We start from the raw sequence: 19319 nt of genomic DNA on the forward strand, positions 1-19319 counted from the left end.
GAGAGGGTTTGCATTTGGTTGTTATTCCTTTTGATGTCCTTTCAATTTGTAACTGTAGAAAGAAGCCACAATCCTGGCTTTTACTATAATTGATAAATTGTAGCAGTGCTGTACTGAAATTGTCAGATATTTGTTTTGAAGACTATTGATGCACTGATGGCCAAACAAGACAAAAAGCAATCCTCAAGGTATAGCATAAAAAATTGGCTGAGAAATTAGGTGACTTATTATTTGAGTGAACAGTAAACTCTAATGTCACCACTGAACAATGTGTTTAGTGAAATGCATGCAAACAGTCCTCTTAGTTTTCCAAAGGTTTGAATGTGTGTAGCAGGAAAGCCTGCTGTGACTTGACGCTTTAAGGAGTGGGTGCCTCATCCTGATCAGATAAGAGTAATAGAAGTGAATGAAAAGACCCTTGTCCCTGATGGCCACAGCAAAATGGATGTGCTCCCTGAGGTGTACCTCTGGTATCATCCACGCCTGTGGACACAGATTTATTGCCCATTAAAAAGCTACACTGAAATGTACCTCTTAAAATGGTATGTTTACCTTGTTGAGAAGTCCTTGTAGGAATGAAACGAGACATCTCGGGCATCGACGGACAAGAGCTGCCTCAGAGTGACAATATGCCGTGAGCCAAGTTCAAATAAGGTTTAATGCCATAAAACCCTAAATTGATCTTTTACAGTTTCATTTTAACAATAGTAACCCCCTATGAAATCCAAAATGAATGTGTTCTTTTTTTTTTCTTACATTATACACACAGCAGAGCTCTACAGAGGAAACGGTTTAAACAAGATTAGGCAAGCAGGAAATCAAAATAGGTACAATGTGCAAGGATTACAAAATGGAAATGAAAGCAATCTATACGCAACAAATGACATCTATCTATATGATATTGTTTAACAAACACCATAAATAAGGAACAGTATACTTGATTGATATACTTCTGGAAAAAAATAGAATAAATTGACATTGTTTACTCTGAAGCCATAATTAAACACATTTAGTTTTAGAGCTATACGTTAATACACAGCATTTTCACAAAGGAGTAGAACTAAAACATCAACATAGATCAACTCAGATTGTTATTTCCTTATCATACACTTCTCCGCATGTGTAATGTAAAATAATAATTTACTGTACAGCGGACGGGGAAAGACATGACATATAGCAAATTAACTAATTGGAGGAAATAATGAACTGGTGATCAGTCAGTGCCACCTTCCCTACCTTGCAGAACCTAGATACCGCAAACATCCCAACCGATGGCAAATAATGGGTCGATGGTTTTTAAGAAAACTTTACGAAATGTTTTGGTGATTGCTAAGTCAAAGCACATTACACCATTCACTATAAGTGGATGTTATCCACTTTTATCCACAAAAAAGTTAGTCAATTTAAACCTGCTGTACAACTGGGAAATGTCTGACATTTCAAACTTCATAGTCACACTTCTCATTAAAATTCCAGACTGATTCTGTACTTTTGCTTTTTTTTCTTCTGGTTTCTCCAGGTAAATGAAATTTCCCAGGCTAATTAAAGCCTATTAAAGGCAGGTAATGTCAGGGCTTGTGGCAGGACCATGACAAAGTGCTGATAATTGTCTGCCAGACTCACTAAATCCACCTGTCCTGCAATTATCGCTGCCCCCCCCCCCCTCTCCTGACACATTAATCCACAGTGGGGCTCACTTGGCAGACTGATGCCTCAAAGTGCATCCTGCAAACACAGATGTTGGATTTCAGGCTAGTTTAGTGTACACATGCCTTATGACGAGAGTAGCAGAAAACAAACACATTTAAGGAGCAAACAAGCCAGCAGCCAGTACACTCTTGAACGGGCGCTGCAGTGCATACGTATGTGTAATGATTTACGATCATGCTCTTTTTTTGGATTAGATATGTTGGATCAATTTATTTTCCTGTAGGCACTCAAACTTAGGTTCAATCAATCCAATCGCTTTGAGTCCATACAGGCCAATGATAACAGAGAATAGCTGTAAGGCCATATTAATTATTCAAAGCTAATTGAAAAAAAGACCATTAATCAAACTTGTATGAAATAACAGTCACTGTCCTGCCTGTGTTTTGTTAACGGGGACAAATGGATGTGAGCTCCGCTTCGAAGGCAATGAACAGGTAATTTTGACTGATCAGTCAAAAACACAGTAATATTTCAAATGGAGAATATTTAATTTTATGCCTCATTGAATAGCAAATGTCTTCATTTTGCAATTAACATGATTCCTAGTCTTATTTCATCCCATAAGTGCCCTTTTAAATAAGGTGATGTAAGTTTTTGGTAATGCCAGCATCAATGCAGCACTGGCAGAAAAGCCAGCCAAACACTTCCAACTGGGAGGTTGCTTGCCTTCTATCTAGCCTTGGAGAAAACATCTGGACAATGTACTAATTATTCCAGTGGTTTACAGAGAACATGTGCTGTTGTGATGGAGAGGAGTCACCCAGGGTTTGTAGCTAGCTCCGAATCCCAAGTCATCCCCTAAAACCAAGTCCCTAGACACCTAACTATCTCAACTGTTAGATCTCTGTAGCTGTGCAGTGTATACAAACGTTTTGTAATAATGCACCAAATGCCTCCAATGTGTTTCTCAAGTTGTACCTTTAGGTATTTTGGGACAATGACCTTAGAAGTTGACATTTAACTTGTTTGACAATAAAAACAAAAGGTTGATGCATACTGCGCTAACAACAGCTAGGTCATCCTGTGGAGGAGTAAGGGGTGTCGCTATGGTAGTTGTAGTCGGGACATACCTTCTGCACCAGTTTATAGTCTACACTGTAAAAGGCTATATAGATGCATATGACTTTGAAGGGTTTTGAGCACAGCCAGGACACGTGGCTCTGCGTCTGCTCCTGATAACACACCTTGGACGGGTCAAAGTTGCACAGGGCAGTCTTCTTGTTGCGGTCCGTCTTCTCATATTCAATGCGACAGTTGAAGGATTTGGTGTCTTTGGTCTCCAGCGTCGACTGCTGGGCAATTTCAAACTCCACCACCTTGGAGGGCGGAACCAGGCTGACCGACACATTCCCCATGCCCGTGGAGTTGTGGCGAAAATAAACACTGAAAGTGCCGTTCCCATGGTCCACAATCTTTCCTGTGATCAGCAGGTTGAGTTTTACAGTCTTGATGTTGGAGTGGAAATCCCCCCACCCGAACATCTTTTTAAACTTGCCAGTCTTGACGATGGGCCTGCGTTTAGTTCTGGCCTGTGCACCCTGAACATCTGTCTGGTTAGATAACCAGTCCCAGAAGTCCTCCATGTTCTGTAAATATGTCATTTCCCTCATGTTGCTCTTGAACCCAGGGGAGCCCTTGGCAAACAAACGCAGGGGGTTGAGGATCCGTGGACTGGCCCCCGTGGGAAAAATCTTCTGTGCATTATTACTGTCTGCCCACTGAATGAGCTCTGTGGCTCCTCCATGCACTTTCCTGCATGTGACCTTTAGAGAAAACAAAGCACATGTTGACACAAAGAATATTGCACTTAGCCGATAACATAAAACATTTTAAATAGTGATTTAACTCACTACACTTTGCAGCGCTGAGTGTTTAATTGGGATTTTGTGGAATCCCGTGATAAAGACCGTAATACATTTCATGCTTCCAGTTTGTTTAGTGAGTTCAGAAAAGACAATATTTGTAGCTTACATGGGTTGTGATACCTTTCACTGACAATACATTTAGCAGAAAATGCCATTAAATACAGCAGCACTGTCTACACTGATTGGCCACTTTACTCTGCTGATTGCACTGTAAAATGCCACAGCAGCTCTCAGCGCAAAAGATGAAGACTGGGAAAAAAGAAACTCCACAACAGTGGACCACCCACTTGTCAAACATCTTTCAAGATTAAAGTTTGAATTTACTACAGGAAATGCAGCGAAGGTACCCTTGGGAAAAATGTTTTGTTTGTCAACTAAAGCTTTGCGAGAAGTACTTCAAACAGCCGCTGCACTTCAATCAGAATACTGAAGGAGTGCTCAGTCCATGGAAATTTGACATTTTATTGAAAATACAAAAAAAGTTGATGGCCACTTGATTCCTTGGCAGCGTAAAATGTATTAAATGAATCAAGTTGCCCATCTGAACTTTCTGTAGTTTGGAAAAATAGGCCAGTTTCACTACTGAAAATTAACCATTAAGTTGGAATTAAGTCCATAAAGTTGGAATATAATATTTTTTATTTCTTCTCATAAAATGATTGTGACAATGTGATTTATTGTTGATAGATAAACTGTGTATCTTCTCAAAACATTACTGATCAATCTCCTCAAACATATCAGTGAAAATTAAACCACAATTAACCTTTGCAAAAAAGAGGAATGCGTCTGAAAACAAAATGATTCCAACTTTATGGGCAAATTTTGTCTTAACGTTCAGTGCACAAAACCCCCCTTTGTCCTGTGTATGTGTGTGTGTGTGTTCTTGAGGCAGAGGGGAACTGGATAAAACTATGTTTAGATTCAGGACTTAAAAGTGTTTATAAATGCAGTTTTAGTATTTAATGGCTTCAGATGTCATCAAACGTAATTATGTAATTTAGCTACACGAATGACTTTACCACAGCTAAAGGTACATACACTTGTAATGAAATTGCACTTAGGGAAACTACGTCTAAATACTAGCAACATCAGAGAAGGTGAGGAAACATGACATTTGTAATTATGTACTAGGGAATTATTGTGGTCTCTATTTGCATAAAGCTTCTAATATTTCTTAGCAACTTGTCAGATTACATGACAGTGAAAATCCCCTGCACTTAACATAAGCTGTTCTCAGATCAGTAGTGCTATTTTTCGATAGTTTAGGCGTATGAACTTTGACTTGAAATGGTTCCCAACAATAAAAAATTAGGCTTCCACAGTACCGTGGTAAAGTATGTACTATGTGCTAATCCAGACACACCAATGAACTGTGATCCCTGCTTGTACCTCAAAGCCTTTTAGCTTCAGGAGCAATTCCTGGTCCACTTCAGATAGAGCTTTAATAATTCACGGCAATAAGCTTAGCTAGTTTTATTAGTAATTAGTAGTGCTGGCTTTCCCCTGGCCTGGTTTTAGGGATCACTGAAAGAAGCAGATGTTGAAAGCACAGAGCAGCGGCTGTTTGAATTCTCACCGAGCTGCTGCGTGCTACTTCCAGACCAATTATACATTTGCTGTAAGCCAAACCAAGACACATGTGTACAAAGCTAACAAACTAGTTTTGTCTGCCCCAATTTGCTTTGTCACACTCTCATTTTTGAATAATAATCTACTCAAATTGCAAATGTGCTTATATATACATTTCATGTCCTGCGAAAACGAGATCATTTGAACTTTTCTCTACTTCATGTCCCAGAGAGTAGTAACACCTTAAGGTAACAAGCAGGAGTTAGTGGCTATCTGGATATGTAATGTGAAATCAATATGTCTGCCACGGACAGTGAGCCTGGTCCATTCATCAGCCCTCACAATACTTAATTAAGACAGTCAGTCCCTGTAAACATGGATGAATGAGGCAACACTGTAATAATGTCCTTCTGTGTAGCTCAACACATCCACCGTCATTTAATCAACCAATTCCAGTGGCAGTATTCCCGACTGATACTGCCACTTAGTAATACCTTGTGTGAGCTCAGCTGTTAATTTGCTTTGACTCTTACAGCATCACAATAACGGGCAATGCTGCACATAGTCTGCAGGTTGCGGGCTCCCAACAGGAACATGTCTTTACTGCTGTGAACAAGGGAGAGGTGGCACTCGTCTTCTCACCAGCCCGAGCTGTTAGATCTGTTACACATTGGGTGTCATGCTGCACAGCGTCTGAGGTGAAACCAAATTTTGCCTCTCAGTGTAAATCTCAGGTGAGCTTTGTATAGGATAATTATAATGGAAATGAGAGAGCAGTTTAAGTATGATGAGCAACTGGGGAAATTGCTGTGACAACAAGGGGATCAGCAGAGGGATATCTAATACTTAAATGCCCCGAGAGAGATGAAGCACCGGGAACTTGAAAGCTAGCACTGACACATAGGCTCTGGTTTCTTTCTCTGTCGCTGTGTCCTCGCACACATGGAGCACCGACCGTACACACACACACACACACACTGTTCATTTAGGAAGAAGTGGTGTCTCTTAAAAACAGACTAAAGGAATCCAAGTTTTTTTATGTAACGGCGCTTTGGAAAAAAAAAAAAAAAAGAGGCAAGGTCTGATGAAGGAGAATCTACAAAAGCTTAATTAAGATTTCCTAATCGGTACTGCTGTGCTAGAGGCATTTTGGGGCGACTTGAAACAAGACATTATTATGATAATAACTGCAGACTTATGGAGCTGAAAGCACCAGAGCTCATTTTAACAGCACAAGGCGACATAACTAGTGGCAAACATCACGGATCTCTGTGTGGTTTAGCTTCTTCCTTTTCCTGTACATCCTAAACAAAAACACAGAGGTGCAGAAACCTTACACCCACTCAGCAGAGATGTCGCAGTCAGGTCAGGTACAGCATCATCTGCTTCGTAATACAGCAGTAAGCATAAAGCTGGCCGACCTCTAAATGCTGTGAGGGATTTTCATGGACATTTACCAGTATGAACAAATAGTGGTGGCTCTGACACAAGGTTTTTATATTCTGGAGCCGCTTCTGTATTGTTGATTCAAGTTCATTTTAAGTGTCTTCTAGTGTCATTTGTGAAACAGACCGTATTTCCCCTCTGAAACAGTTTATACAGCATGCACAGCTCTCTCATTATAAATCTAATATATATTATAAGTCTATATAAATAGTCTCTATAATCCAAGGAGCAAAGGCTATCTATGCATTTCATTGGGAGATTTTTAGCAATAATAATATTTTTTTAAAAACATAATTGTATTGATTTAATTTTCTAGTATGTATGCTGATGCATAATAAGGAACCAACCTCAAGACACCAGCCTGATGAAGGGAAAAGAACATTTGACAAAGAGTTGCATGACGAGTTTTATTTTGTACTGCCAAATACTTTTTTACTCGTAAAATACTCATATTGACTGCAGACTCACCAAAAGTGTAATACTATCTAAAGAATTTGCATCGTTGGTATGTAAGTCAGTATGAAAGGTCCATACTTTGGACCTTTCATACTGACTTCTATAAAATACACTACATGTGTAAATACATATTATAGTTGAGGCAGCGTTGGGTAAATGGCCTACACATCACCAGCCTTTTGTCTCACTTAACAAGCAATTATTGCAGTACCTCTACTGTCACATTCTGTTACGTTTGTCAAAGGTGTGTTCACAGCTATGTGAAACATTCCCTTGGTTGTGGGATTAAAAAATAGTTACGGCTGGACTGGAGGCTTTCCTTTTCTTTTAAAGTCTTTTCACAAACTGCCTTAAAGAAAACCTGCATAAAATCTGACTAATAGCTTTGAAGGGAGGTATTTTATAGACATTTATTGTTATGGGTTATGTAGTTTTCTTTCAAGATACTACTGTTCTTGTTGTAAGTTTTGTTTTGTCTTTGTTTTTATTCACGTTTCTGTCTTCCCTAGCTTAGTATAACCTGCACCAGTGCCACTAGTATTGCACATTGATCATGTCCAAAGGCTCCATCCTTCAAGCACGTGTACTGTATATTTGATTAAATGATGGGGCATCAAAATGATCCGAAAGCAGTGGAACCTAAATACTGACAGTGGCCTGAACAGCAGCAAGCCACACTGTAAGTCAGGATGAATCAGCCTCAACATTCATCTGTAATGAGTATTATAGAGCTGGCCGCCTGCTTGTCCCGTGGGTAGACATATCTTTTAGAAGCCTGACATAAAGGTAATTGCCACGGTGACCAGAACTAGCCTCTAGAAAGTTATTAAGAAGCCAGTGACATCTGGCTTCTGGATCATCTGAAGAGATGCCGTTAAAATGCATTTGCAGTGAGCAGCCGGCGACACTGTGCTTGGCTGTGATGGGTTCTGTGCCGCGGGCAAGGCTACAGTCTTGTTTTCATGGCGACGATGGAATCAGATGGAATCTCTGTAACTCTGGCACAGTTGACTTTTGTAACCCACACTCATGATCTGAGATCTGCTATTGTGTTTCTTTTTGTCTCCTCTGTTGTGTGGGGTTCTGTGTGAGAGCTTCTGCGTCATCTTCATTACCAACTTCCTTGTATTCACGCTTTAAAATAATCTGTTTTTGAGCTTTCTGTAGTTGATTTCTTTCCAGCACATAAGGTTGGGATATGCGTCTGGGGAAAATTGGTTTCAGGCATCTTTCTCACAATAAACAAAATGGGCAATTAACCTGCTCATCAGTGCAAGCAGAGCAGTTCCGATGATGCACTCCACTGTTCTTCATGGATTTATCTGTGCAAATTGACCTCACTTTGGTGGTGCAATTCATTTCTCTGCTAATTTTCTGTGTCTGAAGCATCATTAACTTCTACGTAGTAAAAATCTGGACGTCCCACAGACATTACACCGGCTTCACCACTCCCTTTCGTAATACTTTCCCAGCATTACCGCAACACAACACCTGCCATATTAGAGGTGCTCAGCTGGTGTGCTAGCATTAGACCACAAACTGTTGCAGGGCTGGATTGACTGCAGACTCTTGCTTTTAGGCATCTAACATGACAAGCCACTCCACTCACATTAAATCCTTTCTCTGCCTGCAATCCCCTGCCCCACGTCCTTCCCCAGCCATCTTCCTCCTGATGTTACAGGGCATATCATTTGTAATGATTCACACCAAGAGCCGGTTCCAGGAGAGAAGGCCCTGGAGGTGCTTAGGCAGCGCAGAGCAAAGCCTACACACTGCTAAAGAATAGATTGGTGCTCTGATGGCTGGAACAGCCTCACGCTCCAGAGCCATCACTTTTAATCAGACGCTGTCCAGGGAAACACATGGCAGGTGCTTCAGCACTGTGGTGGATCGCAAAAGCAAATCCACAGCGGGGGCACCTTACCAATCACAGAAGACTACAGTTAGCGTGTGTGTATGTAGCATAGCTACTCCCCTCCAGTATAATCCTCTAGGCCATTACTACCTGACCTCTGTGAAAATGAAACACACTGCTGCCTTTAATAGCTCAACACTCCTGCTTAAGATCCCATATTACATTTGTGGCTTAATTTATCGTCTACACACCTGAGATTATTTGTGGTGAACATTGAGAGCAGGTGGTGTCTAATGAACAATTTCATTATTACATTTGTAGCTTAATAAAAAGTGCTATTTATTTATCACCATATTACATGTTTTTTCAGTTGAATACATCATGAAAATAATATATGTGTTGTGTATTTCTATCAATATTTTGTGGATATGATCATGCAAACCTCCACAAACCTAAAAAAAAACCTGTCACCACCTCCCTGTATTTAACCCAGACCAGCGTCTGACTGTGTAAACGTTTTGTGCAAGTGTTGATGGTGATAGGAGAAAGGATGACAAGCTCAAAAAAAAAAAAAAAAGAAAAGAAAAAGAAACATGAAAGATGAAAAAATTAACGTTTTCACTTCCAGAGTCCCAGGAGTATCAACAGCTCTGTATCTCCAAAGCTCATCGCCTCAACTGCTGGTAAAACCCACATGCATCACATCATTGTCTTGAAACACATTAGAAACAAATGTGCTGGCACTATCAGTGTGCTCAGGTGGAGACATGGAGAGGCATCTTTTATTAGAGTGACATTGAACCACAAGCTGTTAACATCAAACTTTGTTTAACTTTGGTGTATGAGAACACGCTGAATAATAATTGTGTAAAATTTGCTTTCCTGGCTCACATTAAATATGCAGTGAATAATGTGACAAAAATGATTTAATGACAAGAAAATAAAATAAATATAATGCATGTGACTGTACACAATATGACTAGCACCTGATTCTTTTACTGCTGCTTTGTTAATGTCGCTGAGCTACATTACAGTGAGAGCCACATTTTCCTGCAGAACCAGAAAAATACAGAATGCGATGCCTTTTATGTTTTAGAATTCAAGTCAAGCGATAACATTTGCAAGCATTCATCTTCCAATGGTGTCCTTGAGGAAGACAATGTATCTCTACCATTTTAAATGCTGCTGAGCTGATGCCGTCCCTGAACTTTGACCTATCTTCTGCAAACATATAAAGAGCAATTCTTACTCCTGTCCATATCTCTGTGTGATTACATACTGTACAACCTGAGAACATGGAGAAAGTGAAGAAGTATCTGTCAGTCTCTGGATTATAGCCTCGTGTTTACAATGGAGAGTCGCTGTGGATTCCTATCCAAAGTCCAATTTTATTCTGATGCAAATACAGCACATCTAAATATTTTAATTGAATTCATTTAAACTAAAAATAACTATCTTTAAGTATATGTTTGTTTGTTTTTTCTGCACCCAGCTCATGATGTCACGCTCACATTCTATGATTTGCATAATGTAACATAACACTCCAGTGGCCAGCACAAATCATATCAGGTGAGTCAGTAGTTGTTTTATAGAGTCAGTGTTTGTCTATTCTTGGTCAATTTCCTGTTTTCCTCTTCCCTAATAAATGGAACAAATTAGAGGAAATTATAGCACAGTTAGCTCTGACCTTGCTGACATACTTTGTTGGGATCGTAATGAGTGACCGTGTCCCCTATTACAGCATTCCAACCACAGGTATGACATCTACTCAGTGCCCTTTCACACCTAGTAACATAGCAACTAGTAACGTTCGAGGCTTAATGTCATCTCTTTTTGTTTCCTATTAGGCAAAAATCAATGTCTGTAATTTTGTCATTTTTATACGCGACAAAAATTGGTTAGACGTGTAATTTCCATTGGTTGCAGAGTTGCTGTAAACAACATGCATAAAAATGAAAAAAACTTGCAAAGAGGCTGCACATCACTGGTGCAAACCAACCACAACTAACAGAAACCTACACTGGCAGCAGATATGTGGCCTGACACAGCAAACCAAAGTTAACATCGCACACAGCACAACAATTTTTGTATTTGTACCATGAATACCAGATAACTCACTTTTGGGCAACAGGAAGTAAAATGTGATTGTCATATTTCTTTGTGTGCTGTCTCATATTTAAAAAAAATAATAGTAAGACTGTAGCTTATTTTTATTTGCTAATATAAAAAAAAATATTATTGATGCCAACTTGAAAGTTGTTACATTAAAGCTGTCAATAGTTGTTTTGCTGAACTGTAGCATCTTTAAAAGACGTCCCAAGGTGTGTCCGATTACATTTATCTGCATGAAAAATACCTGCAAAACAGCAGCTGCTCCATGAAACCCTACGAGTGTTAGCTAATACCCACCTTATACACTGATTACTCTGATTCACACCCAGTGGTGTAGGAAGTCATTTGTTTATTTAAGCAAAGCCAGAAATACCACACAACATCTATGTTGCCTGGTTGCTCAGATTCTAGGATGCATTAAAGTGTTAAAGGAGGAGCTGATTCACATACATAATAAATAATAAATCAGAAAAACCACAGGTTGTCTGAAGACACGTTTTGTGGCTATATGCTTGTTGATCCAAATCCTCTCCTTGTATGGAAATCAATAAAAACTTTAATTGTGTAGCTGCGTTAACACAGTCACAATTTCACGTAATGTGCCTCCTGTCAGTTTGTGAATTTACCGCAGGAGATCATTGTCATTTTATTTTTCACCTACATCTGTGACAAGGCCCAGAGGGTGAAAGTGGGATGCTAGTGAGCACGCTAGGGAGCGATTTGGGGAAAATTTAAATGCAGCGATGATGTCAGGTGTTTAGAGGTTGCTAACAATCCCACCCATGATGGAAGGAGGAGAGTGTGTGGCGGCTCTGGGACAAGAGCCACCAGGTAATCTGGATACTTGTGTTATCTCTGCGCCTGCCACTTGTGAAAGTAGCAAAGCCCTGAACACTTCACTTTTAGACAGGCATTACCTTTCAACACATCATCAATTTCATAATCTCCTTACATGGTCAAAGCGCCATCTCCTGCGCTGGATCCTGACACCTGAAGCACACCTCCGTATGTCTGATAGCAGGGATTTACGAGGATAATACAACAAAGCACATTGGACTCAGTGTAATTATCATTCTTTTGACCAATTTTTACCATTGACTTTGTACAGCAATAGTATGCGTGCTTCCAAAACTCCTCAGCTAATACTTGAAAAGGAATGTCATGTTCTTAGATTAATTCTTTAGGGTTTGGGTTTTAGTTTTATGCTGTCATCTCAGGCAGACGTAACATAAATGTTTCTCTCACTACGCTTTGTTTTTATTTAACAACTTGACAACTTCAATTTTATGTTTCCTTCTCTTCCAATTCGTGCTCCAAATGATATGAGTGTTTTGCTCAAAAAATGGTTTTGCTTGAATTGCTCCAATGTACGTCCACTAAATTTGACAGAGCAAATGTTTCTGTACTCAAAGCAGATTGTGCTGTGGCTGATTTCACAGAAACAACTAGCTTTGAAGAAGAAACAAGAGCTGGAAAGACGTTACTTCCTTTTTCTCCGAGTAGCTCTGAAGACAAGTACTTCACAAGAAATATACAAAGACAGAGGGGAGCTGACAGCACTTTCTTAGGGCTGAAAATGACAAGCTGAAAAGAAAGGCCTCAAAGCCCAGAGGCAGACGAGGAAATGCAAAACTGAGAATAATCAGAACGAGATTTATTGTACTTATTCTAAAGCTGTCACACCTTGCCTTTTACAGGAAAGCAATGCAGTTTTAATTAAAGAGGTCAATCATTTTCCTGAGCTTTGACATGAAGTGTGATTGCCTTTGCCAAGAACCAACCAGGTGGTAATTAAGAACTTTGCATGTCAGAGTGTTTGTAAAATATGAAAGCGTTGAAAGGTAGAAACTTTGCTGCTGTTCCTGCTAGAGTCATGGTTCGAAGTGATTACGCACCTTATCGTGAAACGTCACAGCCGTGCAGTTGTATTGCAGTATTTGATGGGATTCAATTAAATTTGACAAGACGATTGTTAAAACGATATTCCATCGTCCGTACGCAGTGTTGGCAAAAAACCTGTTCTATATGAAATGGCCGCATTTTTTTTTGCTGCAGCACAGCAGTGATAAAGCAGCACAGGCCATACATAAAGGAGCTGCTAAACAGCAATGTTGTGTTTCAGAAAGGGCTGGATGTTCCTGATGCTGCACAGCAGTAATGACAATGCTATCAGGCAGAGCCACCACCAGATCTAATGCCGCCTCAGGCTGCACATCAGCCATATAAATTCATAGCAGTGGACCAAAATCAGGAAAACTCAACATCATATTAAACATAGTATTTTCTGCAACAGGGCCACAAGAGTGGGTGTGACTGGTGCTGAGAGAGCCGCTCACCACTTCACGTCCTCCTTAACAGTAATCATTCCGCTCATAATTGTTTGACTTGAATCTTTAATGGTTCATCCAGTTGACACATTAAGGTTACTGTCAATGCAAAGGGCAATTGTGTCACACCTATTAATCATTAGGGGCTTCTTTCTCTTCATTTTGAGACCTTTATCGAGGATTTATTGCCAGCATACATGCAATTATGATTGATGATTGGAAAAAGGAATGGGTTCCAGGGTTCGATACAGTCAATACAACCTGTAGTGGCTCTGAGCTACATTTGAGGGATTTAACAGAAACAATCTTTCCTTCAGAGGTCTGAGACAACATACAGGCGGAGGACTGCAAATGCCACAGACAGTATTGTTTATGAGGGATTATCTAGTCAAGCCTTCTGGCTAGAAAGATTGTGACCCCAATATGAGAACAGATACACATCAGTGTACCATGTAAGCTCCAAAATGATTCCTGGAAGGCTGCGCATGCATATAAGGCCCCTTCACTCGTCAATCCATGTTTAATCACTTCCTCAGAAATTTCAACTGGTCTGCCTGCCATGTTTTCTCCTATTCTTCTGGCTCCCCACCCAATTTCTCTGGTGGGTTTTTCAAGACTTAAGTTCCACTCTTTCTCTCTCTCTCTCTCTCTCTCTCTCTCTCTCTCTCTCTCTCTCTCTCCTTTACAAGGCAAATCCTGGGAGAGGTTGATGTGAAGACCAGGCAGAGCAAGGATGTGAAGAATATAAACACATTTTTTTTTTATTGTCCAGAGGGAAAGGGGGGGTGCAAGGGGTTGGGCGGTGGGGTCTGTAAAAGAGACGAGGACCTTATCACAGCCCAGCAGCTCTGTAATTCGCCGCCATGATAAAGTGGCGGCGCGGAAAACCTTACAAGGCTGGCACAATCCAAAGACGGATTAGGTTTTTCTGACATAAGCTTCCTGAAAAACTAATCAATCAGCCCATGCAGTATTATCAGAAGCGTGAGATTAAAGCGCTGCTCCTAATCCCCCCACTGTACATTTTACTACACTTTCCCGTGTTAGTTGCCTTTAAATATACAATAAATAAATAAAAAAAAACAAAGCTAATTGAGCATGGGGAAGGGGAGAAGGGTTAAAGAGCCCTTAGAGAGGGAATTTATGTAGAATTTGTGTTTTGTTATGAAGACAGGGATAAAACTGTTGTCCTTGCCAGAGCCCTTTTTGACTTTGAATAGAGCCTCACTGTCTCGTCTCACTCCAGCACTGCAGAGAAAAAAAGAAATGCAAGTGGGAGAAAGGTCTTTGCATAATTTCTCTACAATATTAGCAGCCTAAATTCAGCCAAATCACATTCTGACACTACTCTGATTTTCTAGTGACACTGATGGATGTGCAAGAGAAGATAAATAATCAAATAACCAGATGTTAAGAGATGAATAAATACATGTTGAAATTAATGCCAAATCCTTGGAGAAATAACTTGTAATCCCTTGAATCAGTGCACAGCAAAGTTGCAGGGATGAACTCCGAGCATGCAGCAGATCCAGAGGACAAGGCACTTTCAGCTTAACAGTAACCAGCTAAGCTTTGTCTCTTTAATGCGTCACACCCTTCCATCAAAATGCTTTTTCCCTGCTCTATCCAACCCTGGGTGGTGTTTACAGTAACAACCAAGCTTCACATTTTACAGCTAGCGTCTTGGCTGGGGCCATATAGATGCTTCGCTGTGACATAATAATATTACCACAGAGCTCTTACCCCAGCACAAATATACAAAGGTGAAATAGACTTTGTCAGTGTCTTCTCACACTTAATCCCACGCAGCGCTGAAAAAAACCCACCTTCCTTCCCTGCATCCAGTATGTAGAATATGGAAGCACGGCAGGTCAGGCATAAGGAGATGGCTGAGATCAAGGCTCTCAAGTATGTTTTATCTTCATCTACATTGTTCTACTGTCATTGCACAGAGGATAACTGCAGCAGATGTCAGAGGGAAGAATGGATTCTCCCAGGATGGCTTTGACCCTCTTATTTGTCCCTGGGGTATGGCACAAGTGCTGGGGCTGGGGGGTTACATTTTCACAGTTTGATTTGCGTTCAGAGTGTTTTCAGTAGGCGCGTCTGTGCGTGTACAGAGTAAATAGGATAAAAGAGTGGATTCTTGTTTTTGGATAATTTGGCCACAAACATGGACGACTCCCTGCTTAGAACTCGCCCATCCTAGTGTATCCCGCTGTTTATTAAAGAATTCTGGATGTTCACTTGTCAGAGGTGAATCTGGAGACCACATATAGGTTGAAATCTGGCCTTGCAACTTTGTCTTATGTCATCCTTACACATCGTCCCCATGTGTCAAACTATCACTTGAAGCAGAGATACTATGAAAAGAAAAAGACTGAAGTTTTTAGGATGAATATTTCACACTTTCTCTGTGCGTCAGCCTGGTATTTAACCATTCTTTACCCTACGGAAGGTGGGGGAACATTGATAAGGGCCAGTATGTCCCCAGTCAGAAAGTGGTGGGTCTGCTGGGAGGGAAGCCACTGAGGCATATGAAGAGAGTCTCTCCAGGGAGGCAGCCTGTCTCTCTCCTCTGTCTCTCTGGAGGCAGAGCTCCCAATAGGCTGATTACAACAGCAGCCAGAGCAGGCAGCACTTTGCCGCTGCATCTGGACAGTTCAAGGCTATCTTTAAAGAAGCCTTCTTTGTTGATACCACAGACATGAAGAACGTCTTCAATCACGTGGCATTTTCTGTTCAGGTCTGATCATGGCAAGGGTTTATAAAGCAAGAATGATCATGATAAAACCAGCACCGTATTCAACGAGGAGAGAATATCAGCAGCTGTTGAAAGAAGCGAAAACCTTTTTATTTTCCTAAAGCTCACGATCTTTCTTTGGTGAGCTTATTCCTGTAATAAAAACTAAATCGGACTGCAGAAAGATTATGTCCAGAAGCCTAGAACAATAAATCTCTGGTAAATACTAAATAATTTCTCGGGTATTCACAGGGACTTATGATTTGATCACATCATATGAATGAGAACCAGCACAGGCCTTGAGAACCTGTGAGTGCAACAATTTTCACCTATTGTTCTAAGTTGTAATTTTATTTCAGACTCAGTTTAAGACATAACGGCAAATACACGTTATGGGTGTCAGGGGCACAACACAGAGATCAAACATTTCAAATGGTTGCCAACCGCAAATCTGCACGTGATCCAGATAAATAAAATGAAGACAGATAAAACACTGATTCTACATTATTAAAATAAGCTAAAAACTTTTCAAGCTGGCATATATAAGGAATGATAACCTGATTTACAACCACATTCACCCCACTTCTCAATTAGGATTAGTGGAAAATTGTTCATTGTAAATTGTAATAAGCATTTAAAAGCCTTATCTAGGAATGAAATGCACATGTTTTGTAGATTGTACAAATACACATTTGTATGCATTTAAATAAGAAAACAGTTTGTCCTCAGAAATGTCACAATTCAAAATAAGAATAATAAGTTAACTGAGGTGCTGTGAAGAAATCATGTTGTATAATAACACGTCTGATCTGCAAAACGCAGGCAACTCGACAGAATTTTTTATAGGGTGGAGAAATGGAATTAATCACTGTGTGTAGACGTGTGGAGACGTTTTCTGTTATAAGGAAAATTAAAAACTCTGATTCATTGAGAAAAACATTTTTTTTGTATGGTCTGTCATTTTAGATAAAGTAAAAAAAACAAGGCTTTGTCTAGTAAAAGTGAACGAAGAGCGCGTGTCGGCAAGCAAATGTGATGCTGATGAGCGTGTCAACTAACATTTCACGCCTGGAAATTATTTAATTGCCATTTGCCATCATGTGGTGATTGATATAGGTATTGCATGAGATGCACGATGCAGGTCTAAAACAAAAACAGCAAACCAACAAAACATAGAAAAACAGTCCAAATATAAATACAACTTTGAGTGAGACCAATTTCTATTGAAGAAGAGCAGGAAAACTAAACAAGCACAACTACTTGTGCGTATTTTTTTCCACACCCCGGCATCTCAACGCTCACCTGGTGCAGGAAGAGCAGAAACAGGAGTGTTTGCAGAGCGCTCATCATCACTGACTTCTCGATTTATTCAAGATGAGCGGAGCTTAAATCCTGTCTGGAAGGTTTGGAGAGGGGCAGACGCGCATGCCGCTGAAACATCGCTGTGATCGCCTGCGAGGAAAGCGGGAAGAGGCGCGATGTTAAATCACTTGGGCTAAAATCCTGTGTTCAATTTTGAGTGCAATTGATGGAAATTTTGATTCGTATTGTTGCAAGAAAATAAGGAACTTTTCCTTACCGTTTTGTAAAGGCTATCCCTCACTTACTTGGATAAGGCGGCTTAAATCATCCTTGTTCAATCCATATAGAGCTGAGTCCTAAAATCCTTTGAAAACGTCGCCGTCTTTCTGGATGTTGAGTGGATTTCCACCGAGCAGCTTGGGACTCTCTTCAAACCAGGTCTACACGCACCGGCTCAGTTGCAACAACACTCCTCTAAGTTGCGAATGAGGCCAAAGCGAAATGAAGTGCGGTCTGTGTTTTCCACTACTTAATCCGGAGAAATGTTAGTAATAAGATGTGGAGGCACTCGGTAAAGTGCAGCCAAGTGAGCCCGTATCCCACTGACAGGACTGCAGTCAGGCAGCTGCCCGCTCGCTGTGTGTGCGCTCTCTTCAGCTTCAGTGCGCAAAATCCTCCGCCGCGCGTCCGGAGACAACGAGCTCGGTGTGCATCTGTGGAGAGGCTCACACTTCTCTTATTCTCTCTACGTGTAGGAGACGAGCAAGAGCCTTGATGTCACTGTTATCGGGCTTTGTTCAGCAACACGTCCACGTTTTTAACCCTTTAAATGTTCAAACATGCGATCTCACTTCGCGTCTCCGTGTTGCAGCAACGACTGAATAAATAGGAAAAGAAATCCAACCACACTGGCATAAACTTAGCCTTGGGTGCTCTACAACTTGTGATAAGCTCCTTAAGAGCTTTAAAATATCAAAACTTTGGCCCAACTCATTGTTATGTTGTTGGATTAATCTATGGAACAACGCCTTCCTGCTTGCAAACACATACTTGTGATGACAAAATAAAAGCACAATGTGAGATATTTATTAGTTTGGGAAGCGACTGACGCAGCAGACCTGACCACACAGCACAACGCACAGCAAAAGGCAAAACTGTTGGCAAAGGCTGAATAGAGGAAATGCGGTTTTCAAGACAGGGCTGAGATTTAGGATTGATGGGACTTTAGCACCATCATGTGGTCAAAGTCAAACATTTCAGTTTCGAAGTGCCAATAAAATGGTTAATTGGGAGTTTAGGACTTCACGCTCTAGTGTGCAGTTTAAATAATCTTATTTATAGATTCTGAGATTTCGTAAGACTAAGCTCTGTGTTCTAATGTCACTTAAATCCCGCTATAAAATACTTGGACTTTAAAAAAAAAAAAAAACTGTTTAAAATCAAAATTATTTTGTTGCTACACTGACTTGTAATAAGCTGAATGGCTTCTCTCTCATACTCAACACTGTAGCAGCTGTGGAAATTAAGTCAAGTCAAGTCAAGTCAAGTGGCTTTTATTGTCATTTCTACTATACACAGTGGTACACAGTACACAGTAGAAACGAGATAACGTTCCTCCAAGAACCAAGGTGCTACAAACAACACAAGCTATAGTAAAGTGCATCGAGTGCAACCAAGTGCAAACAGTGCAGACGAAAAAACAGTACAGACAGACAGTGTAGACAGACAACACAAGTAACACAGGACAGGACACAAAACCCAAGACAGTGCCGACCAGTAAACCTACTGTATACTATTTTACAGTACAGTACAGTACAGTCAAGTGTGCTAGGGGTGTAAAAAGAGCAGCATGTAAACGGTATAGTGCATTTAAATTTCCAGCATGTAAACAGTGCAATTGCATTGGAATGTGCAAAAAACAGCAGGTAAACAGT

The 19319-nt window shown here is 40.4% G+C and overlaps 1 protein-coding gene across 2 annotated transcripts; it reads right to left on the bottom strand.

Annotated features, from left to right (window-relative positions):
- Window positions 1-640: 640 nt before the first annotated feature.
- Window positions 641-18423, bottom strand: nxph2a (neurexophilin 2a). 2 transcript variants are annotated; one of them, XM_067516138.1, is made up of 3 exons: window positions 17691-18423; window positions 17386-17535; window positions 641-3473 (listed from the first exon to the last, which is right to left on the bottom strand). In XM_067516138.1, the coding sequence occupies exons 2-3, from the start codon at window positions 17431-17433 to the stop codon at window positions 2727-2729; spliced, it is 795 nt and encodes a 264-aa protein (XP_067372239.1). In that variant the 5' UTR covers window positions 17434-17535; window positions 17691-18423; the 3' UTR covers window positions 641-2726. The 2 variants fall into 2 exon arrangements, with proteins under 2 accessions (XP_067372239.1, XP_067372238.1); XM_067516137.1 differs by having other exon boundaries at window positions 17663-18422.
- Window positions 18424-19319: the final 896 nt, after the last annotated feature.

This window comes from Channa argus, chromosome 9 (genome assembly GCF_033026475.1).
Source record: "Channa argus isolate prfri chromosome 9, Channa argus male v1.0, whole genome shotgun sequence".
Taxonomy (NCBI): domain Eukaryota; kingdom Metazoa; phylum Chordata; class Actinopteri; order Anabantiformes; family Channidae; genus Channa; species Channa argus.

What these genes read in the sequence shown, in the direction of transcription:
- nxph2a (XM_067516138.1), bottom strand. Translation starts at nt 17,433, where the DNA reads ATGATGAGCGCTCTGCAAACACTCCTGTTTCTGCTCTTCCTGCACCAG. An exon ending in TTCTGCTCTTCCTGCACCAG is followed by an intron (nt 3,474 to 17,385) that starts GTGAGCGTTGAG and finishes TTTTCTCTAAAG; the next exon opens with GTCACATGCAGGAAAGTGCA.